This window comes from Chelonia mydas, chromosome 2, assembly GCF_015237465.2.
Source record: "Chelonia mydas isolate rCheMyd1 chromosome 2, rCheMyd1.pri.v2, whole genome shotgun sequence".
NCBI lineage: Eukaryota > Metazoa > Chordata > Testudines > Cheloniidae > Chelonia > Chelonia mydas.
The window spans coordinates 129106677-129133860 of record NC_057850.1 but is presented as its reverse complement, the minus strand read 5'-3'; the positions used below and the strand labels follow the sequence as shown (position 1 = coordinate 129133860).

At 39.7% G+C, this 27184-nt stretch overlaps 1 protein-coding gene across 6 annotated transcripts in view; it reads right to left on the bottom strand.

The window, feature by feature from the left end:
- The window catches only part of CDH18 (cadherin 18), an 840354-nt gene that overhangs the window by 233323 nt on the left and 579847 nt on the right, over positions 1-27184 (bottom strand). For all 6 annotated transcript variants that reach the window (XM_037893304.2, XM_037893305.2, XM_043540230.1 and 3 more), the window contains one exon: positions 16131-16622. In XM_037893304.2, coding sequence (XP_037749232.1) covers positions 16131-16358 — 228 coding nt within the window. In that variant the 5' untranslated portion in view covers positions 16359-16622. The remainder of the gene's footprint in view (positions 1-16130; positions 16623-27184) is intronic.

The following is a 27184-nucleotide window of genomic DNA, read 5'->3' as shown; positions in this document are numbered from 1 at the left end:
AGTTACTAAAAACCGGGACTGCAATCCCTCAGTGAAATTTCAGCAAGTGAACGAAATCCAGCTGAAGCATTTCAACAGACTTATCTTAAAAAAATATATATCTCCACTTCCCCAGAGGCATTGCTGCTAGAGGTGGGGGCTGGGGAGGGAGAAAGCAGACAATATATAGCTTAAGAAAAAGGGAATAGCACAAGAAACATGGAATATTTTAAATTAGGATTATCCAAGACAAACCAGGACAATCACTTGGCTTTGAAGAGACTCTAATTTTGCAGGGTATATTTCTTAAATAAAATTTACTGTAATTCAGATTGTTTCCAATTTAGTAAATAGTTATTACCACTGCCTCCCCTGTAATGCGGTGTTAGGGCATTGCATTTGATACGGGCAATTATTAATATAATGATGTATTTGGAATTCTCAGAAGAGGCTCTTTGAAAGTATTTTTGATTTTAAAGGTCAGATAATGCTCTCATTGCTCTGAGGAAAAAATGTTAACCAGGAATTAGAAGGGTGTCAAAACAGCTGGAAAACTTCTGAATTTTCCCTGGGATAACCTTGTGTTCTGAAACTGTAGTGTCATGAAATTCCCACTTGTGGCTTTTTTGTATTCTGTTGTTTCCCACAAAAGGCTTTTGGATAGAAGTACATAACTTCTATGACAATTGCTTATGCACAACAAAAATGTTAGTGTTACAGCAGCTTGGAACATTTTGTCAATGAAATCACAAGGGTCACATCTACACTGTGATAAAAGACCTGTGGCATGGCCATGGCTGACCCGGATCAGCTGACTCGGGTCAGCCATGGCCATGCCACATGTGAGTGCCATTTCATGAAAACATTCAAAGGTGTTGGTTTTGTTCTGCATTAGAACAAAGACAATTTTGAAACCTCTCAAACTGTCAAACAAAACAGAATTGCTATGCCCCCAGGCTAGCTCTAGAACAGTGTTAAATAGTCTTAGAATCAGATTTTCATTAAGAATGTGTGTTTACAAATTCAAAATTCATTTTGCACAAATATACTGAAAATGAGCTCTCTCTTTTGTTGAACATGCCAACCAGGAAATTAATTCACTAGAATATTCATAAAAGATGAACACAAGAAAGAACATAAATACTTCTGGGATTTTCTGTGTCATAAGTTTCAACTTTAAAAGTGTGTTTGTCTATGAACCCATATCAACAGTATGAGTGGTGTTGGTGTAGCCTCTTGTTGATCTTTCTTAAACTTTGTCTTTTGCCTTTTCATTACAGGGTGTTTCCGTTTGGCTACTGTAGTTTAGGAACTCTGTGGATAGTGTTTATACCTCAGTACAAAACTCATATGGCACAGAATGACTCTCTCTGCTTTCTCTGTTCTGACAGAGAATCATGGGTGGGAATCTGTGGGAGTTGGATCCAGACAGGGGTACACAAAGTGGCAGAAAGGCTACAGGGAAATGTGTGGATCAGGAGGTAGATTGAGAATGATGCAAGTGAATAGGGGGATCAGGGGAATACTCAAGGGGAAGCAGGGCATAGAAATAACATAAAAAAAATAAGAATGGCCCTACTGGGTCATACCAAACGTCCATCTAGCCCAGTATCCTGTCTTCTGATACTGGCCAATGCCAGGTGCCCCAGAGGGAATGAACAGAACATGTAATCATCAAGTGATCCATCCCCTGTCACTTATTCCCAGCTTCTGGCAAACAGAGAGGAAGCATGTCATGTGTAGGACACTTGATGGGAAAGGCAGCAAAATATGGGGACCAAGTGAATTTACTGGTAGGTGGGGGACTGTGGAAGAGCATGAATATTGAATATGCGTGGGGCATCTGCCTATCCTGTTTATTTGAAAGAGGGATAGAGGGGGATAGAATGGAGCTCCCCACACTCCATGGAACGGGAGAGGGTAAAGAGAATCCTTTCAAATAGCGAGAAGGCAGTCTGGAATTTTTGGAGATATATTTAAAGTTGAATATTAAACTTGAGAGTATCACACAAAAACTGGCTGAAAGGCAAAAAAAAAAAAAAAAAAAATCAGCGACCAAGCAAAAAACAATGTGATTTTTTAAAAAAAATAGTATGAATTTTAAGCCAATCACACAATTTTGGGGGTTCTGATTAAATATGTGAATCCCTGTGAGACAATAATGCTGATCATGTGCTTAAAGGTACACATGTGCTTAAGTGTTTTGCTTGATGGAGATCTGTCACAGGATGATCTGTGGGGCAACTGAGGCAAACTAGCAAATAATATTAATGGATATTGACATATTCTGGTTACCCGTTGTTATGTTTGACCTAGAAATATCTGAACAAGTGTCTAATGCAGGGGAGGCAAAACTGTGGCTTGAGAGCCACATGCAGCTATTTTACCATGAAAGTGTTGCTTGCAAGCCTCCCTCTGCCTCACTATTCTCCACCTACCAGACCGTGGGGGCAAAGTGAGGGGAAGCTCTTGCAGTGCAGTGGTGGGGTAGGAGCTTCTGTCCAATGGGGAGGAGGGTCTCAGGTCTGTGGGGCACACCTGCCGGTGCTCGGGGCTTCAGCAGGAGTGAAGCTGAAGCCCTAAGTTCTGGCTCCTGGCAAGTGTGCTCCAGCTCTCGAACTTCTGACGACTGTTGTATGCGGCTCAGAGGGCCCATGCATTTGGCCCTGATCTAATGTGTGAAAAATAAAAATCAATGGCATAAAGTTATAAAGCTATCTCCTTTAAACAAACTGATACTGTACTTTTTTTTTTCATAAATCCAGTGCGTGTTTCCAAACAATGCTTTTGCAATATTCTACCATGTCTAAAATGCTTTATATGTTGTTGAGAAGTTTTAGGGTTTTTTTATTTATTAAATTACAGTGCACTGTTCCCACATATCATGCTGCTTTAAATAATATAGGATAAAACAGGAAATACCAAAACAATAATATTAAAAAATGAGAATACACTTGAGATTTCTGCTATTTAAGATGAAGAAAAATCTAGTGAGAACAGTTCAAGAGACATTGATTCCACTGAATCTAATCTCCTAAGTGCCAGGTTCTGTGTGCCATTAAGGCCACTATGTGGTATTCTTGCATGGTGACCTGGTCTAAAGCTGACTTTTCTAGTTTTGAAGGATTCCCTAAGTCCTCAAGTGGTGAAGTCCACTGTAGCAGCTCCTATGCCACACTACTTCCCAACCCTATGCCCTGGCAATTAATTCTTAGCTACCATAAACAGCTCCATGGGGTTGGCCTGCACAAAAAAAGAATTCTAAGGATGCTCTCATTTCCACCAGGAACACACTGAAAGACAAATGCACCTAGGACCAGGAGAATGCAGAGGTGACTTAAACTCATGCTATCCTTCTGTCCTCTCCTAACTTACACTGCTTGACCACAGTTTAAGCCTGTGGCTGTAACTCTACAGCCACAAATCTAAACTCGATGAAAATACCACCTCCTCCATTCTCTATATAAGGTTAGAAGTTCCCTTCTCTGTGTTCTATTCAGTATTACTGAAAAATATTCAAACTGCAACTGACAAGCTCGCGGTGGGAAATGACATACATGAAAATTAACTGCTCACTAAGAACCTTCCATAGCTCCCACAGCTGCAATAAAATGCTGGTGAGCCATAAATCTGAAATAGTCATTTCACATTGTTCTGACTGATAATTTCTGTTATAGTTAGAGATTATCCTTAAATATTTATAAAGGTGTCAGTAAATCTGGGATCTCCCTATTGCTTCTTTAAATCAGTAGGGGATAGAGAGAGAGACAGAGGCAGAGAGAGAGAGAGATCTTCTTAGTTCCCAAAATCTAAAGATAACTGTAGATCTGTGCCAAGGGTTACAGCCTACTTAACCACACTTATGCTAACCTATGCGCCCGCTAACATCTTTGCAGGATACAGGCCTGTAGGATTCTTGTGTAATAGCTGAATATAACAGAAGCAACTAAGTATCATAAACGCAAGCCAGTGAATAGAATGGGGTGAATATAATGGCCAAGCTTGCTCTCTGGGTTACAGATGAGAAATCCAAGGGTTTAACTCAGTACTATAATTTTTTGCTCCTTCTTTTGGTAGATGTCCATGATCTGTGATCAAGCTTGGCCATTATATTCATCCCATTCTATTCATTGGCTTGCCTTTATGATATTTAGTTGCTTCTATTATATTCAGCTACAGCACAAGAACCCTACAGGTCTGTATCCTGTAAGATATTAGCTGGTGCATAGGTTAGCATAAGTGTAGTTAAGTAGGCTGTAACCCTTGGCACAGATCAACAGTTACCTTTAGTTTTTGGGAACTAAGAAGACCTTGCTCAGTGGTAAGAGTTAGAATGTTCCAGTAAGTGCTACCACAAGGAACATGGAAGTAACTGCCGCAAATCCGCTTAAACAAGGGGTGACGGTATGATCATGCACTGAAAGGGTAGTTACACATAACAATATGTTAACCTATAGAATAAGTACACCCTCCGTTTTATATTGTTGAAAAGGCTAAATATGGGCATGGAGGACTGAGCACAAGCAGATGATGCTCAGGCACTAAACAGGACAGTCACCATATGATCAGGGGCTGTTTTTTTCTGGGCCTCTTCCATTGCTGTCTGCTTCTCTACTTCCTGATCCTTCAACTCAGTGGGGAACTTGGACTATTGGACACTGTGGCATGCCAGAGACAGGGCTGGTCCTTTTGTCTCTTACCACCAGGTCCTCAACTAAGGGTATGAGTATGCAATACTAAGAGCTTATGTACAGAAAGATAAAGATAACAAGACAGCAATAATACTAGGATTGGGGTTATGTGGCTTGGATCTTTTCTAGCTTTATCCATTATTTTAGTAAAGATATCGAAGGCTTTATTTTGCTCTCAGTGCGAGTGTCCTTGTCATCCACCCCGAGACTCCCCACAAGATATTGAGCTCCATAGTGTGAATTCTGTGTAGCCTGATTCTGGGGGAAGAACCTCATCACTGTCAGATCAATTGGCCATTAATCCAACATTATTTACCTCAAAAAGGTTCAGGCAACACATCTACAGCTTTATTCCTTATTTTCCAACAACTTTTTACTGTAATTAAAAACAGTGCATGCACGCTTTTTAATGGTGTCACCATTTTAATGGTGTCGCCAGGGCTGGCTTAGACTTGCTGGGGCCCGGGGCCAAAGCCCAAGCCCAAGCCTGAGGGTTTAAGCCCTGGGCAGCAGGGGTCAGGTTACAGGCCCCCAGCCTGGGGCTGAGGCCTTTGGGCTTCGGCTTTGGTCCCACTGGCCTGGGGAGATATATCATGTTAAAAGACAATGGCTGCTTTCAAAAGGTTGTGTGATATATTGCAGTTCTAGTATTACATGTAATGTGTCTGATTTCTTCATGAGTTTTATTTAAATTTATAATCTCCCCATACATGTGTATAATCCCCCTATGATTATTTGATATTTACAAGATCTATTTCTTATGTAGTAATAATATTTCCAACCACCTCTCTACTGTTCCATACAAAGGTGGTTTCCTTCCTTTTATCCTCCTAATGAGACATTCTTTACTTTCAGAATGCAGGCAACCCAGGTCCTTCCTTAACTTGAAAGTGGCTAGTTTAAGGAATGAATGGCCCTGTGCACTTAAAAAGTCTTGACTTGATCAATGTTTCCACTTAGTGCAGAAAATGTTTTAAAAGTTATTGTGCTTCAGATACTGGTCTATGTGGATATGGGGTGAGAGGGCAAGAAGTAACAACAAGGAGAAAGTTAGAGAAAGCTGAGTCTTGTCCTGACTTTTCAGTATAAAAAGAATCTCAAGGAAGATGAGTTCACCCTGATAAAATTGATTTGAACATTTAATTGAAATGATAGTCTCTCTGCAGCAATCAGACAGTTTACAGTATGAGGCTAACAGACTGGATAAAGCCTTTTGACAAAAACTATATTCTACTGATATAGTAGACTGAATGTTTTCATTCTGACATAAAAGGACAAATTCCTCCCTGTGGAATTCCACATTGACTTCAGTGAAGTTATACCAGGTATGAATCTGACCCAGAAACACTGAAGTCCACTGTGTTCCAGCTTTTGTTTGTTTGTTCTGTCAAGTCAAAATGCACTTGTCAGTCTCATCTATATAGCTATTTCTTGTCATTGGACTGCATTATGAGTGACAAAGAGAACATGCTCCAGGAAATCTAAGACATGGCTGAACTCTATATATCAAATTCAGAAGGGTAAAAGCAGTCTCTTCTACTGGGTTTTAATTTCTCCCCAATAACCTCTGAATGTTTTGAGATTCCAAGACATAAGGGAGTTCCATTACATTCCATGACTAGTACAATTTGTGTAATGAGTCCCTCTTTCCTTATAGCCAAACAAGCAGAGAGTCGATATATTGAGTACTAACATATAAAAAATGAGGAAGAAAATGTAGCAAGTAGCATGTATTAGGATTATGCAAGAACTAGATGTAAATATTCAGTTTTTTGCACGCCACAACAGATTTTACATCAGTACTGTGATAATGGGAAGACTTTGCTCTTATACTGCAGCCTGATTCAGTCTACCTATCTTTAGTAGATCCTTACTCAGTGAGTAACCGCACTGAAATCAATGAGACTAAACACAGAATAAGAAACTAGTGCCTGATCCTGTGCCCAATGAGATTAAAGTCAAGGCTACAATCACATTCAGAATCGGTGCCTGTTCATCCTGAGTAAGGGTGGCAAGGACAAGCTCCTAAGCAGCCTCAGATACTAGAAAAGCAGATAAAACACAATAAAATATGACCTAAAAATGACCAAAGGTTTGGGGTTTTTTTGGTGCTTCTTTATAATGTACAAAAGATGAGAAACTTTTACTATTATTGTTCTTAAATAATACTTTTCCCTCAACTGAATTTTTACAGTAAAAGTATCAGGAATTTTACGTGTTATCTTTGCTGTTTTGCTGGAGGTCTCCCTTGAAGGATCCAGAAAGTTAGCTTGTGAGTTCTCTCAACCCTTAATTGAAGGAGTTGTTGTAGTGAAGCTTTAAGAACAAATCTCTCTTCCCACTGTTTTACACACACACTTCTTGAAACAGTCTGAATAAAAATCACTTCCTCTCTCAATCAATCAGGTTTTCCATCCAGGGTATCTATGGTCTCAAAACCTGCTACTTCTCTAGTCATCCAGAAAAACAAAACAAAGCAGGGTAGACAACACAGGAATGTTTAGTATAAACAACTAGGAGAAATGAAAAATGTAATTACTTTTATCTGTTTTTAAGAACAGACTTTCCTACATTATAAAGGATTTGATTGATTGATTGATTGCAAGTCACATTTAAGTCACAACTTTTGGGAAGTGCCCAAGGTCAGTGTAGGAAAGGAAAACGCTGTTCTTTCATGTGCATCTGGCTATATTACTGTTACCGCCATCATTTTTCACCAGCAATAGATCCTAGAAAAATAATTTTATCTGAATTTATTATTTGTGAAACTAGCAATTTAAAAAGGCATAAAACAAAGCACATATTTTTCTAGCTGTTGATTATGCCACTTGCACTCATCTTTACAAAGGCATGAAGACAGCTAACAAACCATGTGCAAAATCTTCAGCGAGATTGTGGCATGTACATTTTTCATTTCATTTTCTTTATCAAGTTAGAACATTGTTTCAAATTATTAAAATAAATATTACACAGTCTACTAATTTATCATATGAAGATGCTCAAACTCTAGTTACATTATTTATTACATATGAGCTCGTTAGTAAGGTTCAATAAAATGCATTTTCTACATGTGATTTAATGAAAACAACTTGTGTTTCCCTCCTTAGCATTTGATTTAAGCTCTACATTTTCAGTTTCTCTCCTTACTAACATTAAGACAAGAAAGTTGCAATTTTCTTGATATTATCAGGAAAATACTAAATCAATATTGCTGTGTGTTAGAATTAATCTCTTTCAGCATCATCTCACCACATTGTCTTTTTCAGGAAGTATGAATGACAAGTATAATATAGAGAGACAAGGTGAGGTAATATACTTTATTGAACCAACTTCTGGTGGTGAGAGACACAAGCTTTCGATCTACACAGAGCTCTTCTTCAGGTCTGTTTAAGCTTGGACAGAAGTTGCTCCAATGAAAGGTATTTCCTCAACCACCTTGTCTGTCTAATATATTGGGACCAACCTGGTTACAGCACTGCATACAAGTTTAATATACTGTATCTTCAGTCTTCAGGGAATAAAACTTCCAAGGAATTATCTTGAAAATCCCACATGATAATGGAGATCTCTTTCTCTATATGGCTAATTTGCAGTGCAATATTTTACCAGGGAAGTGGAAATGCTATAATTTTCTTTAAAATCGTATCCTCCTCTTGTACTACCTATCACTTGAACTCAGGGCTTTGGACCTGTGCTCCGGCTCTGCTCCAGCTCCAGGCAAAAACCTGCAGCTTCACCGCTTCAGAGCTGCTCCGCGCTCCAGCTCCAGGCTCCGCTCCAAAGCCCGGCTTGAACTCCCTTTAAACTGAGAGTCCTATCATTCCATTTGGTATGCTTTGCTATACTGTCATCATAAATAGTGTGTCAAAGTGTTTTACAGTGAACAATAAAAAAAAATAAGAAAAGGCTAAAATACTCCCAGACTCATTCCCCCATTGTGGGAAGATTTTTGCAGCTGCTTATGAGGGGTGTACCCTTAAAAACTCATAGAACCTACGGATCACCATCAGAGATATCAGGTTCCAACTTCATGGATCCCATGCCTATGTTGCTATGCAATTTTCCTTAGCAGCATAACTTATTCATGAGTCAGATTGTTATTGCCATCCCGCCATCACCATGCACCTTATTTGTGTCTCCAAGGTGAGGAATGTTGAGGATGTGAGCTACGATTCTGTTTCCTGTGCAGTGCACTTTTAAACATACCGGGAGTATAACTACCTGTCTATCAGAGGCAGGGATGTCTGAAGATCTTATGGACTGCAAGATGAGCTCTGATTTTCTGTCAGTCTCATGGAGTTTTCTATTTGTTGTTTTCCTTAGTCTAACATAAAAAGTCAGATAAACTGAAAGCGCATGTTTTTTTCTTTTATGTGTGGAAAATATACCCAGTGTGAATTATTGCAAGTGAGATGATGCAGCAAGCAATGCCAACTTCTTTGTGGCTCTTCTCTTGGGACTCTCCCATTTTATGAGAGTAGTGCACTGCATAGAAGGATTGTATCCAACTCCTTCCCAGGTCATTCTGCATATGTGAGCCCTGCTTCATCCAGTGCTCAAGACTCAGTGGAGAATGTAGACCTTTGCCTTAACATGTGAAGTGCCCACTCAGAGATAAGGGTCCTCATGAGCCTTTGACTCATTGAACACTCATGAAGGATGGAGAATTTTGTTGCTATCAAGAAAATAGCTCCACATAATGGAATTTCTTTCTTGCATGTATATATGCTGGACATCTCGCAAGGACAGATATTAGGTTAGATATTGTGGTTCTCTTGGAAGTTTTCAGGAAAACTTCCCAAGATCAACCATAAGTTTCCTTTTTAACATAGTGACTGATTCCGCATGAAATATATACTCCACAATTGTACGTATAACCCCCAAGTATCACATAAGCAAGGCAATGTTAATAATAATCTTAACATCAGAGAGAGTCATGTACAATAGGACCATTTCTCATTCTTATCATAATCCCATTTAGTGAAGGGCTGTATTTTGTCATGTTCCATGTTCCTATAAAAACCTTAAGAGTGTTACGAATATAGATTAATTTCATACAATTTTCCAGTCTCCTAGCAACATGTTTCCAGGAGAATAGAAATATTACACTTTAAGAATGGGTATATAACGTGTTAAAATTCAGGATCAGCGACACAGGAGCCAGCAAACAGAGCTGCAACCCAGGGAGTTTGAGTGGGAGTTCTGTTGGAGAAGGAGAGAGGAGGCAAACCCCTATTCCTTAGGGGCAGTGATGGAGAGAGAGAGAGAGAGAGAGAGAGAGAGAGTGTGTGTGTGTGTGTTTTCAGTTTGCAAAGTCTGTAAGGCAGCAGTGTGCTGAGAGAGAATCAGAAACTTTGATCGCACAGCCCCGATTAGGGGTCCTATAAAGGCAGCCAAGTAGCCAGTCAGCAGCACAAGAGCCAGCAAACAGAACTGAAAACAGGGGAGTTTGAGTGGGTGTTTGTAAGGGGAGTACCCAGAAAGAGCTTTGTTTGTATGAAGTGCTGCCTGATAGAGCTGATGGAAGAAAAGATCCGAAGGTTGGAGGTGCACGTGGAAACTATGGTTGAGTTTCAGAGGGGATCTGGGCATGATGGAGGAAAATGTCAAGACTCGCAGATGTAAGATGGACTGGAGAACAGAGAGGACAGACTGCTGGGTGAGGAAAGAGGGCAGTGGAAGCATGTGACTATGAGAACCAAGGACAGGAAAAGATCAGCTAGTGAAGCAGAAAGAGCTCAGGAAGAGGTTTGCTGAGTTGGAAAATGAAGAAGGGGCACAGTAGGCAGTAACAGAAGGTGGGATGGCAAGGAAGAAGCTAAGAGCTGCTATTCATACAAGAAGAGAGGAAGAGTCATTGGAAAGAGTTTGGAGTTCTGGGAGGATACAGGATGACCTGCAGAATATTGCAAGAGAGGACCAAAAGACAAGAGGACTTGCAGCCAGAAAGAACAGGAGGAAGTCCAGAGAATCCCACAACACCAGAAAGAGGAAGGTCTACATGATTGGTGACTTCCTACTAAGAAGAACAGACAGGACTGTCACCAGAGCTGAACTGGAGAACAGAATAGTTTGCTGTCTGCTGGGAGCTAAAATATGGAACATGGACCTGAAGACGTAAGGCTGAAGAGGATCCTAATGGGAGCACAAAAGAGTCCACTGATTTTCCTTCACATGGGAAAAGATAATACTGATAGATTCTTGCTGGAACGCATCAAGAAAGAGTGTGCCAGACTAGGGAAGAAACTTAAAGAAATGGAGGCTCAGGTGATCTTAAGTAGGATTCTACCTGTTCCTAGAGGAGGAAAACGAAGGCAACACAAGATTTTGATGATTCACAGATGGCTCAGACAGTGGTGCTATAAGGAGGACTGTTCTCATGGGATAGACTCCACCCTTGTAGGGAGTGAAATAGACTTCTGGGATAGAGGTTGGCAAAACTGATTAAAAGAGCTTTAAACTAGGAACACAGTGGTGAAGGTTGGCAGGTGCTTATGTAATCTCCATGCCTGATTCTAATATTGACCAGGAAGAAAATCAAAATGAAATACAGCAATTGTGAAAAGAAGAGCAATGGGTAGGAGAATGAAGTTTAAGAGGGAAAGATAATGTCTATACCAATGAAGCTAACAGTCAGGTAGGCAATACTGGCAGTAGAATGACTATACCTAATCAGATGAGGAATCTGGGGAAAGCCAAACAGAAACAACTAAGTTGTTTGTACACCAATGCAAGGAGCCTGGGTAACAAACTGGAGGAACTAGAACTACTGGTGTAGGAAGTGAAACTAGATATTATAGGGTTAACAGAAACACAATGGAACATTAGTCATGACTGGAGTACAAATATTGAAGGGTATATGCTGTTAGAGAAAGACAAAAATAAAGGAAAAGGTGGTGGATTAGCATTGCATATTAATGATAAGATAGACTTCAAAGAAATTGGAAGTGATGGAATGGATAAAACTGTCTGTTTCGGTCATAGTCTCTTTGGGGAAGAAAGCTATCAGCAGTTCCCCTGAGATAGTGCTTGGGGTATGCTAGAGACCCCCAATATCTGGTTAAGATATGGATAGAGACCTCTAAGTTTCAAATTAAATAAATACTACTGGTAATTGTGTGATTATGAGAGACTAACTTCTCAGGTATAGATTGGAAGACAACTGCTACTAATAATAATACAGCCCAGATTTTCCCTCATGTGATGGCTGACAGATTTCTTCAACAAATAGTTCCTGAATGAACAAGAGGTGATGACATTTTAGATTTGGTTTGGTATTGGTGAATAGTGAGGACATCACAGAAAAATGGGTTTCAGGAGCCAACGTTGGGTTGAATGATCATGAGCTACTTCACTTTAAACTAAATGGAAGGACAAAGAAAATATATTTGCAACTAAGGTCCTTGATCTCAAAAGGGAAACTTAAAAAAAATAGTGGGATTAGTTAGGGAAGTTGACTGGACTAGAGAACTAAAGGATCTTAATGTGGAAGTGGCTTGAAATTATTTTAAGTCAAAGTTGCACAAACTATCTGAAGCCTGAATCCCAAGCTGGGGGGGGGGGGGGGAATTGTAGGGAAGAGTTGCAGATCACGCTGGATGAGCAAGCATCTCAAACAAGTGATTAAGAGAAAGCAGAAAGCCTATGAGGAATGGAAGGATCAGCAAGGAAAGCTCCCTCTTGGCGGTCAGAAAGTGTAGGGCAGGAAAGTGAGAACAGCCAAAAACTAAGCAGAGTTGGGCCTTGCAAAGGAGATTAAAACCAATAGTAAAATGTACTATAGTCATATAAATAAAAAGAAAAGAAGGAAAGAAGATGTGGGACCACTAAACACTGAGGATGGGGTGGAGATTAAAGATAATCTAGACATGGGCCAACACTTAAACAAATACTTTGTCTCAGTTTTTAATAAGGGTAATGAAAACCTTAGGGGTAGTGGCGGGGTGGCTAAAGGAAATAAGGATATGGAAGTAGAAATTACCACATACAATGTCGAAGACAAAATCAAACAGCTTACTGAGACTAAATCAGGGCACCCAGATATCTCCATCCAAGAATATTAAAGGAACTGGAATATGAAATTTAAAACATAATAGCAAGGATTTTTAATAGGTTATATCCTGTGAATGGAGGATTGGTAATATAGTACTTATGTGACAGGGTATACCAGATCCTCTGAGGCCCCCTGCTGGAGGCCTCATGGCCCTGCCACACCCCACCCCAAAAATGGGAAATTGAGAGGGTCTTCCAAACTGCCTAGAGTGCCTGTGTGGGACACAGGCAATCAGAGCCCAGCCACCTAGTATAAGAAAAGCTGCAGGGCCAGAGGGAGTTCAGTTCCTTGCTAGAGCTGTAGCAATGTGGATGGTTTGTGGCGGGCTGATGGAACTACAGAACCCCAGACAGGGCAGTGCAATCAGAAGCTGGGGAGAGTGAGAAGGAGCCATAGTTGGTTGCTGGGACTCCATTCGGACAAGGCCTTGAGGTAAGGGTGAAGATCATGTGGTGCCACAGGGAATTGGCCCAGGGAATTAGAGAAGCCATGCAACATTGTTAAAGTGACACAGCAGATGGCAGCAATCTACAGGGTCCCTGGGCTGGGATCCAGGGTAGTGGGCGGGCCTGGGTTCACTCTCCCATCTCCAGTAGCCACTGGGGGGAAGCAACCTGGACAATGAAGCACCCCAGATAGTGCAAAGTCATTCACTTAGGGAATAAAAACAAGAATTTTTGCTATAAAGTGGAGATTTATCAGTAGGAAGTGACAAAGGAGAAAGACCTGGGAGTATTAGTTAATCACAGGGTGACTATGAGCTGCCAATGTGATGCGGCTGTGAAAAAGGCTAATGAAATCTTAGGATAAATCAGGTGAGGTATTTCCAGTAGAGACAGGGAAGTGTTAGTACCATTATAGAAGGCACTGCTGAGACCTCATCTGGAATGCTGTGTGCAGTTCTGGTCTCCCATGTTTAAGAAAGATGAATTTAGACTCGAACAGGTGCAGAGAAGGACTATTCAGATGATCAGAGGAATGGAAAACCTACCTTAGGAAAGGAGATTCAAAGAGCTTAGCTTCTTTAGCCTAAGCAAAAGAAGGCTGAGGGGAGATATTATTGCTCTCTATAAATAAGTCAGAGGGATAAATACCAGGCAGGGAGAGGAGTTATTTAAGTTAAGCGCCAATATGGACACAAGAACCAATGGATATAAACTCGCCATCAACAAGTTTATGCTTGAAATTAAAGGAAGGTTTCTAACCATCAGAGGAATGAAAAGCCTTCCAAGAGGACTAGTGGGGGCAAACAACTAACTGCTTTCAAGATTGTGCCTGATGAGTTTATGGAGTGGGTGGTATGATGAGACTGCCTAACAATGGCATGTAGCCAATCTGCAACTGCTAGTAGCAAATATCCCCAACAGCTGGTGATATGATACTAGATGGGGAGGGCTCTGAGTTATTAAAGACAATTCTTTCCCAGGTGCCTGGCTGGTGGGTCTTGCCCACATGCTCAGGATCTAACTGATTGCCATATTTGGGGTTGGGAAGGAATTTTCCCCCAGGTCAGATCAGCAGAGACCCTTGGGGTTTTTCGCCTTTCTCTGCAGTATGGAGCATGGATCAATGGCAGGTTTAAACTAGTGTAAAAGTTGGATTCTCTGTAACTTAAGGTTTTTAAATCATGATTTGAGGACTTCAGTAACTCACCAAGTGATTATGGGTCTATTACAGGAGTGGGTGGGTGAAGTTCTGTGGCCCGCAATGTGCAGGAGGTCAGACTAGATGATCACGATGATCCATTCTGGCCTTAAGGCCTATATGTCTGAGCACATGCTGTACAACACACAGTCAGTGACAGAAAATTAATCCATCCTCATAATAAGGATGAGATACCTCACCATTTTGATTAGAGACCTATTCTTGTCTTTAGTAAACATTACAATGACTGCAACATTATAACAGCATTTTACATCATTACTCTGCTCTTGTGATGTTATTCCTAAACTGGGTATGAAAAATGTGAAAGGGCATGATCTAACACTACTACCAATGAGGCAGAATAGATGACTTGATTAATAATTGACAGCATTGGCACGTCAGTGACATTGAACAGATGCCTAGAATTACAGAGACACACCCACCCATCCACTCCTTCATAAATCTAGGGTCCTGCTAGGAAAATTTCTTGTCAAATTCAAGGCACATCAGATGAAACCTAGATTATGTAGAAGAAATTACTGTAAATATTACAGCAGTTCAGAAACCTATTTCTCAAAATGAAGAGACACTACAACACAGCAACCATGATTTAAATTCTGTTGATTACTAGTATTATTTTAGTCTCTACAGATTTCCCTTTTTGAATAAAAATAATAAATAAATCTACCTATGATAATATTGGTCAATCTCTACACTAAAATTAGAGCATCAGAACTACTGTCAAATGTAAAATGGAATACTGATACCTCCCATTGTAAGGAATTTGCTGCAAAGATAAATTCACTAACTTTTGTGAGGCACTAAGATACTAAAATGGTTGGCACCAAAGAGAACCCTATGAAGAAAGAAGGAAAAACAATATCCTTATTCAGTGCAGAGTTTGAACTGAGTGCAGCAAACGAGGCGTGGGGCCACACACTGAATGAGGGAGATGAAAAAAAATACTGAATAGCTGCCTCATTTCCTGAGCACCAATGAGTGAGGTGGGGGTCCTAAGGAAAAACTAACATGGTTTAATGAAAACCTGTATCATAATGTGTAGAAGAGAACAGTGTTTAGGCATGCCTGTAACTTGGAGGCTCTCAGAAGTCAGGAAATGACACTTTGCAGTCTTCATGTTCTTGTAATGACTTTTTAGCATGGATTATCTCATACAGACAACATCACATGCTGGGAGCCAGTTTTTTGGTTGACCCCTACACAGGAGCGTAAGGGTGTCAGAAAGTATAGGGACCTTTCCCCTGAATTCACTGCATAAAAGCCAGGCATAAATGTAGTCCTTGCACTCTCCTTAGGCTCCTACCACTCTAAAGTTGCATCCTAAATGGATGTGGTAGATATGGTGCCATTATCCCCGCAGATGCACACATGGCCAGCTGTGGAGGGAAGCATATGATATACCCTCTGATAGAGGAAGAGTCCCAATGAAACTCCTTCCAAAATGGTGCTTCTTCACACGGATCTCAAAGTTGGCCTGCAACTTGTTGGACAAATCTTGTCCCTAACGCATTTCTCAGGGAAGATTTGCAACTTTTTATAGTTGTATGTCATCTTTTTTACTCACCATGATTATTATTGTAAATAGGGATAGTGGGCAAATACTTTGTGAATGTCTAACATCATTGACTTCTGAGGTGCTTCCAACTTTACAGGAGACATCAGCTGGGTTGGCATCTGGAACAACAATATATTCCTCTCCTAATGTCCCTGTACCCCTTTACAGAAAAGAAATAAGACCTTACCTTTCCCACATACTGGGGATCCGGTCCCAGGTGTTCTTCTAAAACAAAGAACTGGTTCCATACCCATCCACGCTTGGGACGATGGTGCACTTCTGTTTCACCTTCTATGTGTTTGGTTTGATTTCTGGTCACCTTGATGGAGCCATGATGAGCAGCTCCATAACACCTCTGCACAAAACAGAGACAAACTAGGACTGGGCAGATACAAGATGTGCTCGTAATTCTCATTGTAGGATAACTTTCCAGTTCAAGGTTTCCTTTTCTCTTTTGGTTTTCTTTTCAGACGTAATCCCTTAATAGGTCCCCAAGAGGGAAGGTGAAGCCTGGTTTAGAAAAACAGTCCAAAATGTTTTTTTTTTAGTATGTCCATGGTTTAACTGCCCATTGGGGAAAGGTTACACTGCATTTACATCATGAAGAATTGAGTGTAGAAATTTCTGGTATTTGTTCCGAGATCTTCACAATAGACTGCCACAGCCAACCATTTTATACCTAATAGAAGGGGGAAAAAATGAAAACCACTTACACATCACTAGAAACAGTAATTAGAGCTTTTCAACCTCAAAAGGTGATGTACCCACTGCTGTGCTAATTGGTTCTGTCAAAGGGTCCTACACCAATCAACATTTATTTTCAATCTTTTGTGGAAGTGTTTTCTGATTGTTTTTGTGAAAGCACCTTAAAAGTTTATATGGCTTTTTAAAAGTACGTACAATGTGTGCAATGTAAGGACTGGATGACTCAGGGGACTCTGGTAGTATGAGATTAGGCCTTTTACCTACTGGTTCAGAGTGACAACATCAGTCGTAATCAAAAACCACTGCTACCCGATTGCTGGTGTTTAGCAGTTTATGTGAAATGAGTTGTTGGTCTCCATGAATTTTCAACTGGACAGCGGTTCAACATTATGAAAACTACCATCGTGGCTACTGGTAGTTTCGAGAGAGAGGGCAAAAAAAGAATGAGTATGGAGACTCCAGGTCAAAACTGAGGCAAGTTCACAGAACTGTGTGACCAAATCATAAACTGATAGTGCCTGTGTTTTACCTCCTATGTGGCTGCATAGAGGGCTTCAGTCTCCAGGACTGTCTGGAGCATTCCAGAGATATGTACATAAAACAAATTAAAAAGTGAGCATTGTTGGTCTGAAACATCATCAGGCCTTCGAATTGTATAAGATAGGTACTTGTTTCCCAGTAATGAAAATCCCTTTTCTCCCCCACCTTAAAAAAAGGAAAATTAGCCTTGGGTGAAACATCAGTCTTTAAAATGTAATGGTTGGCGGGAAAATACAAAATAAAAAGTCCCTCCAAATCTTCACAGGGGCCAATGTTCTTTTGACAAGGAGTTTGTTCTATTACCAGAATTCTGTAGCAACATATAATCTCTGCAGATGTCAGATACTGACTATTTCCAAGGTCTGAAATCACATGTATAAACATTCACTGAGTTAGAATTAAAACTGCCCTCTGATAGAGATGGAGCAAGCTTATAATTAGGTAAATTAGCTATTACTGAATCTGTTTTAAAGATGAGATTCACTTCAGTTTTTTTGTGTATTCTTATCAAAGTTATCTGGTTTCTATTGCTCCTCTCCCCTGTCATAATGTTCTCAGTAAACATCACAGATGATTTTACTTGTGTAACACTGGGTTGTTTCCCCCATCCTTCCCTTTTTGCCAGAAGATGTTTCTGAGTCATTGATATTAAAATATTTTTGAGGTAAAAGAACACAGTATTCCTGATGGGGAGAAAAAACACATCTTTGTTTTTTGTTTGTTTTTAAAGATATAATAAAGCAAATTATATGTGGAACATACTGTTTTCCCTCACACCAATGGGTGTGTTTATCTTATGATAACCACACCTCTGCCCTTCTTGCTGTATTGTTTAACCATCTAATATGAGAGTAGAAGCAAATAGACTAGCAACCTGAACACACACCTAAATGTCCCGGGGAGGGCGGAGGGAGGGACCTTTAGAAAACAGTAAGACAAGAAATTAGAAATCAGAGGGGACATATAAGAGCAGAAGTTCACCAATTTTTATGGTTTATGGATTGCTTTGTCTTTCTATCCACACATTTCAAAGGAATATCCCCACCGGAACACTCACTACTCTTTTTCAGTATTTGCACTGAGTCCAAGCACAGTTCATCAGAGCACAGAGCAAATGCCTGCCCAAACTTCTGGTGCTAATTAACAGGTAGAATTACCCACAAGAGAGACATATTTTCCATTACAAGCATGTAGTTTGGAACAGTGGGCAGTTAGGTGAGGGTATAATACAAGTATTTTACACCCACGAAAAAAGATCTGTATAAAGTTTAAAGTTTATCTTGATGCCACTTTCATGCTCTCTCTGGAAGACTAACAGAGGATTCGCTATACTGGATCAAACCATTGGTCCCCCGTACCTCATCTCAGCTCCAGCAGTGGTCAATGCCATGATGCACAAAAACAGCAATGTACCGAGCCACCTTTAATACTCTATTACTAAAACATTTGCCTTACAAGGTGCTTTTCTAACACTGATGAATTAAGTCCTAAACAACACCCCTGCGCAGTTAATAGCATTATCCCCATTTTACAAATGGGAAAATGAATCAAGGACAATTTGAGGGATTTGCCATAGCCAGATAGGGTTGGAAGTCTGTTATAAAGTTAGGGACAGAATACAGGATTCCTGGCACATACTTCTGTACCTAGCCTCTGACAGTCTTTCTGCGTATAGGAGAAAGCATTCCTGTCCCATCCCAGCAGGAAATTAGTTTATGCCCCAAAGCATGAGATTTCCTCCAGACAATTCACTTATGAAAAACTATTCCAATAAATTAGGTATTGATACATTCCAATATAAATACATGTGAATTAAATGAAAGTTAAATAGTACTTTACAACAGAAAAATGACATACTTTTTCTTTTTAATGATTACTTTTTTCTTCCCTCACTTCCATTTTGGAGGATTCAAGGGAACAGTCTATTAGGCATTTTACACAGCACAAAAAAATGAAGAACAAAAAACCCAGAAACCCTTTAAAAAACAATATACAGTGACATTTCTCTCAGTGGAGCAGTTAAGCAGTATACAAAATTTATCTGAACTCATCATTACACAACATGCCTTTTCTGTGGAAATTTGTGATTTTGTTTTATGGAAAACACTGCTTACTCATTTATTTTTAAGCCACTATATAGCTTAATTTAAAATTATTCAGATTCTTTGTTTCTACATTTTTATGTTACAAAATAGTGACTGATGCATTTCTTATTTACTAATTTAATTTTTTACTTATGTTTTGTGTCAAACTCTATTGGGATGAAAATTCAAATTAAAAATGTGCAAAAACAGCATTTTAAAACATTGTTTTCAATTAGCTAAATAAACCCACTTCTGCTGGCTACACAAGAAAAATATCAAAATATGTTTTGCATTTAAAAAATTGGTTTATTAAACAAAGGAAGTATGATCTGTAGTTACTGATCGGAACTGACCATTTCTGGTCACCATGTTCTTCAAAATTTTAGAAATAGTAGATATCATCCCTTCACGTCTAGTTTGTGTTTATAGATTGGAAGAGGGAAACCACCTTTTCTGGGGGTTTTTTGTTAAATTCTCAGTTTTTTTTTTCCATTTTGAGTAAATTAGTCATTGAACTAAATGAGTTGAATGAACTGTAACAAAAAGTATTTTCTCTGTACCACAGAGAGGCTACTGTTGTCAAATGTTCATTCAACACTTTAACAAATTCTGGTTCCAGGTGCTTAGCCAGTGACCTCCACCAGGACAATGGTTTGATTTTCTTTAAAACATGGCAGGAAGCATGTACTGCAGGCATATAATCTAAATTATTTAAATAGATTATTAAATTGAAGCCTTATTATAGGTTGTCATAATTTCAAATTTAATTTTAAATAGGATTATTTATAAGCCCCCATATTTAATTTAAATTAAAACATCCAATTTAAATTATAAATTTTGATTTTAAAAAATCATCATTTTTATCCACCCTACTATCCCGTATGGAAATTACTTAGTAAATATGACCTGAAAAAGGGTGTATCTGGGTGGGGTTTCCTCTTTCTTTACTATGTATGACCATGTTCTGAACTTTTTATTTTTTAAATAATAATAAAATAGTAATAAAATAAGAATAAGAATAATATGTAAGGATGGATACTACTTGGGTTTTGTTAGAATTCCAATTCTTGACTATCATGGAATATTGTAGGATGACCAGAGAAATATTTACATTATTACATCATGAGAGACTCAAAGCTGAACAATTGAAAGTAGTAGGAATTTTTAGTGAGACTGTTTAAAATGCTTTGGTTTTAGAAATCCAATACTTAACACTCCGGAGAAAAGATCTCACTGTTAAAGTTTCAGCTCCTACGTTCCTTCAATTAAAGTCTGAGAGCTCATCCCCACTTTAAAAAACAAACAATCCATTGCATTTCCCCTTTAAGTATTCATGGCAAAGTCTAGCTTGTTGGTGATGAAATTATAAAGACAGGAAGAGACTGAATGGTGAACATAATTGGAAGAAAATGCTGAAGAAACTTCTAGTTACTTTAATTGTGAGGGACTAAAACATGGGACTGAATCTTTTAAATTCCTTTAAATTGCTGGTTAAGGTGATGCTCTAAGATGCTGACTGCTCAACGCTGTTGTCTGCAATTTTAGATTGAATGTCCTGCTCTATGTTTTTGTATTATAATGGTATATGGTACTGCAGAGCAGACTTGTATGATTGCTGAATCCTGGGAGCCCTTATGAAAATGAGTTGCATATCTCAAGAGATTGTCACAATGAGTTAAAATTAAAATAAATTATTAAATAAGAAGATGTGCAAAAGTTCTGCTGGCATTGCTTGAAATCATTATTTTAGCGTGGTTACTGCTTAGCACGGGAGCAGGGCTTTAATGAATTCCCCTGGAACCAGTGCCAGCCAGCATGGAAATGCAGAACAGGTATGCTTCACCAGCAGGAAGATGTGCAGCCCAAGCTGAGCCGTAATTAAGGTGGGCCCAAGCAATTCCTGAACCCTATAGTCACACCCTTCCTAAATGCAAACTGACCCTAAATTTGAATTCAGCTTAATGATTGATTTTAACAGATGTTTATACATCTAAATCTAGGCAACTCCTTCACATTCACTGACTGTTCTTGTCACAGACCTCTTTCATTCCTTGTCTGAGGATAGAGTGCTGCACATATGTACACACAAGCACGTATGTGGTGGCGACAAACAGATAAACAATTACAGAATTTTGTGATAAACTGCATTTCTCATAAACGTTTGACTACTTCACCTGCACTCTGTTCACTGGTTTCTCTCTCTCTCTGTCAGGACTAGAGCTGGTAAAATATTTCCCTCAGAAACTGAACTTTAGTTGAAACTAAAAGGTTTCCCACGAGTGTGTTGATTTTGAAAAAAAATTGACAGAGTTAGGCCAGCACTGAAGTTTTGAAAATTCCATTTTAAAATTACAATATTATGTACACAGTGTTGTTGTAGCCTTGTTGGTTCCAGGATATTAGAGAGACAAGGGGGGAGAGGTAATGCCTTTTATTGGCTCCACTGCTATTGGTGAGAGACAAGCTTTTCAGCTTACACAGACCTGAAGGAGAGCTATGCATAAGCTCAAAAGCTTGTCTCTCTCACCAATAGCAGTTGGTCCAATAAAAGATATTACCTCCCCCGCTTTGTTTCTCTAACATTGTATATGACTGTTGAGGGTTATCTCGCCAGCATACCAGATGTTAGGAACCCCGACTCCCACTGCCCAGCTTCTTTAGGGGATGCCTTCCCCTAAATCCACTTCCAACTCCTGTTTATCAGGAACTATAGCCGCTCTGTAATGAGTACCTGCACTGGACACTTACCACGTTTGCTACCTATTAATCTGCAGCATCTTGTTACATCTCCCACTGGGTCCCTGGTCTGCTTTAAGGAAGGCATACAAAGCCCACCACCACTTGGACAGTTTAGTGGTGAGGGAAATATTCCTTCTGAGCCCCGAACAGAAAAAAAGTTGATTAGCTCAATGCCTACAGCAGATCATAATACCCAGCACTACTCTCATCCTATAGCTGGATGCTGCGGGATATGATGAGAGGAAAGGGTTCCATCTGGAGGGCCTGGGATATAAATACATCCCCACTCTCTATCCCCCGGTGCTCATGGTGTCCCCACCTGCTCTGGCCCCTTCAATTTCCCCCCTTTGGCTCCATTCAGGTGAGTCCCCCTTTGTTCTCCCTCATAACCCAATGGCAGTGGGGCACTTTAAAGGAGCCATGACCCCTTTTCTTCCTGCTGGCTAGATGAAGTCCCACCACATTCAGTTGTGCATTACATATGAAAGGGTCCCTAAAACATCTTGCTTAATTTCTCTACGTCCACAACCTGTACAGTTGGACTTATGGGGATGTCATCATGGTATGGTGTCATGCAAAAGGTTCCCTCAGCATGGCTTGACATGGCCACCATGTATGTGAAATTCAAAAACACTTTATACAAAAGCACATAATCAGGCATTCTACATATTCCAGATAATTTAAGAAAATATCTTAACATGTTTTAGGATATTTTTGGGCCCCGTAAAACCAGGTCCTTTTGTTACATGTATAAGACTCAAAAGAAAAGAAAAAATTATAATACAATTAAAATGCCTAACAAATGATTTTAAAAAGTTCTTCTGTACAAAAAAAGTCATAACTTCATAGTCTAATATCTCAGCATCTTCCAACCCTAGAACCAAGTGCCTGCCACTAAAACGCTAGAAGTATTCTTTTTCCAATGGTATAAAATTCCTTTTTCTCAATCTACAGAATCATAAGGGATTAGACTTGAAATTCTGCTAATTTTATGCATAAAAACTCTTATTGTTCCAAGATTCAATTTTTCCCATCCTGGGACTTGGGCTGGTATTTTTGTTGTTGTGGTAGCAGTGGTGTTTTTTTGTTTAAGGAGCTGAGCAGGGAATCAAATGGAATTTTTTTTTAAATGATCACTTACTGAAACAGCTCAGGATTTTAGAATGTTAGAATATGTACTGAGGCTGATGGATTAATGTCAAGTGATGTGATCAAACATGCCTAATAGATGTATCACAACCTGTGCAGTTTATCCCATAGATATCTCTCTCTCACACATACACACACACACTATACACAGGCCCAGTGGAGTCAGGCTAAAACAAAACAAACTATTTTTGTAGTATTACAGTGTCTTCCAGTAAAGAACATCTCTATCTACAAATACTGAATTATATTGATCTTAAATAGATATGGTGATCACTAGCCAACTACCGGGGGGGAAAGCCTCTAGATACTACTTCATGGTTGCAAAGAGTATGAGAAATTTAATAACATAAAAAGCAAATCATCAGATAATGGGAATTAAATAAATTCATGCCGTTTCTCTTTTGTGAAATGTTAAAAACCCTAAAGACATATAAGCTGCTTCCAAACCAGATAAATGCAGATCTTTCATTTAATATGTCACTGTAGAAACGCAATATTATAAGTTATTTAATGCACTTATTTTAACGCTTATCGACTGTATCATTAAGTCATGGTTAGGTGGACTGAGCAGGTGTAAGATGTGGAATGAAATGTGAGAGAAGCTTGGAGAGAATGGAGAGGAGAGAATAAATGGTGGAGTAGAAACAGTGCAAGAATGAGTACAAACAGGAATGATGAACCAAAGATAGATAGATAGCATGAAAAGAATGAAACAAACATTGAAGAAGATGAACAATGATAGAAAATTTTGCGTGAGATAAAACAATACTGAAAGTGCCTAAAGAAAAGGCATCAAGAGACAGAAAAAAAGTGGAAAGAAAAAGGAAAGGTCAAGTGGGAACATTGCAATTGTGCAAGATACGGGGTGAAACTCTCTCTCTCTCTGAGATGGATTTGCTTTCAGAAGACTTAGAATATTGAAAATGACTGAAGAAAGTACATCAAGGTAGATAAGCACAGGAGAAAGAAAAAGAAAAGAACACGTGGTAACTTGGCAATCATGAAAGATACTGTGGAAAGCTCTGTCTCAATAAGAGATTGATCTCAAATTGATAGCATGCATCCGAGAATTATAGATGATTCAAGCAGACAGTAAAAAGTTCTGAAAAATGAAAAAGATCAACTGTATATCTTACACAGATGAAAACACTATTAAACGTATGAAACTATCTATATATCAGCTAGTGGATCAGACAAATGCACAGTATACATTTGAATCCCAGATTTTGGCTTTGGATCTGTGAATCAGCCTATAGAAATTAATTGGATTTATGATCAACCTATAGGAATCATCCTATAACAAAAGTCAGCACACAGTATTGACAGATGTGAATGCAAAACCGATAGAAATGGGCCCCGTATGTTTTTTATTTTTCAAACAACAACGGTTCTTGTTCTGTGTCACATGTACCTATGTGCAACTCCCACTGAAGTCAGCTGATGACATATTTTGCCCAGGACATGAGAAAAAGCAAACATAAAATGCTTGTAATCATACATGAGTATAGAGAGAACTGTTCAAGTTTAATGACTAGAGGCAGCTATACAGTATGAATAGATGCATGATAGGCTACAACATTCTTGTGTACAGTTTGCATGCAGAGAAATGAATAATGTGAAGTTATTCACCTTGATCTGTAGTCAACTCCTGCTGAGAATAATCGATAAATGCTGTCCAAGTAAAACCAAAAAAGAAAGGGAAAACAAACCACAAACAACGGAAAAGGAAAGAATCTGTAATGTTCTGAGTTGTCACAGCAGTACCCTGTGAAACCTCCTTCTATACAGATTGCATAATACTAGGATTCCCATTCTAAAAGGGTGAAACACATCACAATAAAAGGAGAAGAAAGCAACATTTGTGAAAGGAAAACACTTCAGATAAAAGGTACAAACACACCGTTTTGTTTGTTGAGAAAGTAGTTGCATGATCGCTCCAAATGTGGGATACAAAAGAATAGGTACACAGCAGGTGTCAAAAGTCCAAAAAGAAGCAATCTCCCATTTGGTGTGGGTAAGCTCCCTAAATAAGCAAATCTTTCCTTTGGCATCTCAGCAGGGCCACACAGAGTTTTTTTGGGTGCCTGGGGCAAAATCTGAAGCTGAGGACCCCCACCCTTCCAAAAAAAATTACCACAGTGGGAAGGGTTGGAGATGAAGCCAAAACGGTATTCACCCTCACTGTAGTGGCTCGGCTCCTGTCCTGCAGGCTGGGTCGAGTTCGCCACTTCAGTTATTGGGACCTGGCCCAGGGGATCACAGTGTCTCTCAGGTTTGGAGGGGGCCTCTCAAATAGGAATCCTGGGGCAAACTTTTCCCTCCCCTGAGAGGCCCTGAATCTCATATTGGTACTCAGGTGCCAATATAACAAATTGCTGTATTATGCCAATATAGAGACAATTTGATAGCCCAACTGTTGGCTCTGCATGTCCTAGCATTGTGGTAAGGTACCATAATTAAGAAATGGACCTAGAGATTCACAGATCATGCTTCCCTGATGAGATTTTCCAAACTAGCTAGGGAATTTAGCAACATATCTTCTATTTAAATTATTTGGCTAGAGACTCGTCAGATTTTTAAAAATCTCAACCTTTGGTTTTTGTGAAGTACTCTGGAAATATTCACAGCATGTTATAAGGTGGTTTAGATATTTAAGAGTGGTGAATGCATTTATCAGCATCATACTGGGGAAAAAAAAAACAAATTATTTCCTTAGAAACATCACGCTCAACCAGGATTTAAGGTCCCAGCCTTCTGAATTTAGGTGTGATGCTTTGACACACTAGCGTGTCTATCTTAAAAACTTAAAAAGTTAGTTTTTGCATCTTCAGTAAGTTACTTCTCAAATTCTTTCTTGGCCTGCCTTATTATACTTTTACACTTAACCTGCCAGAGTTTGTGCTCCTTCCTATTTTTCTCAGTAAGATAGAATCATAGAGTCATAGAATTTCAGGGTTGGAAGGGACCTCAAGAGGTCATCTAGTCCAACCCCCTGCTCAAAGCAGGGCCAATCCCCAATTAAATCATCCCAGCCAGGGCTTTGTCAAGCCTCACCTTAAAAAATTCTAAGGAAGGAGATTCCACCACCGCCCTAGGTAACACATTCCTGTGCTTCACCACCCTCCTAGTGAAAGAGATTTTTCTAATATCCAACCTAAATCTCCCCCACTGCAACTTGAGACCATTACTCCTTGTTCTGTCATCGGCTACCACTGAGAACAGTCTAGATCCATCCTCCTTGGAACCCCCTTTCAGGTAGTTGAAAGCAGCTATCAAATCCCCCCTCATTCTTCTCTTCTGCAGACTAAACAATCCCAGTTCCCTCAGCCTCTCCTCATAACTCATGTGTTCCAGTCCCCTCATCATTTTTGTTGCCCTCTGCTGGACTCTTTCCAATTTTTCCACATCCTTCTTGTAGTGTGGGTCCCAAAACTAAACACAGTACTCCAGATGAGGCCTCACCAATGTCGAATAGAGGGGAACGATCACCTCCCTCGATCTGCTGGCAATACCCCTACTTATACACCCCAAAATGCCATTGGCCTTCTTGGCAACAAGGGCACACTGTTGACTCATATCCAGCTTCTCATCCACTGTAACCCCTAGGTCCTTCTCTGCTGAATTCCTGCCTAGCCACTCGGTCCCTAGTCTGTAGCGGTGCATGGGATTTTTCCGTCCTAAGTGCAGGACTCTGCACTTGTCGTTGTTGAACCTCATCAGATTTCTTTTGGCCCAATCCTCCAATTTGTCTAGGTCCCTCTGTATCCTATCCCTACCCTCCAGCGTATCTACTTCTCCTCCTAGTTTAGTGTCATCTACAAATTTGCTGAGGGTGCAATCTACGCTGTCCTCCAGATCATTAATGAAGATATTGGACAAAACTGGCCCCAGGACCGACCCTTGGGGCACTCCGCTTGATACCAGCTGCCAACTAGACATGGAGCCATTGATCACTACCCATTGAGCCCGATGATCTATCCACCTTTCTATCCACCTTATAGTCCATTCATCCAGCCCATACTTC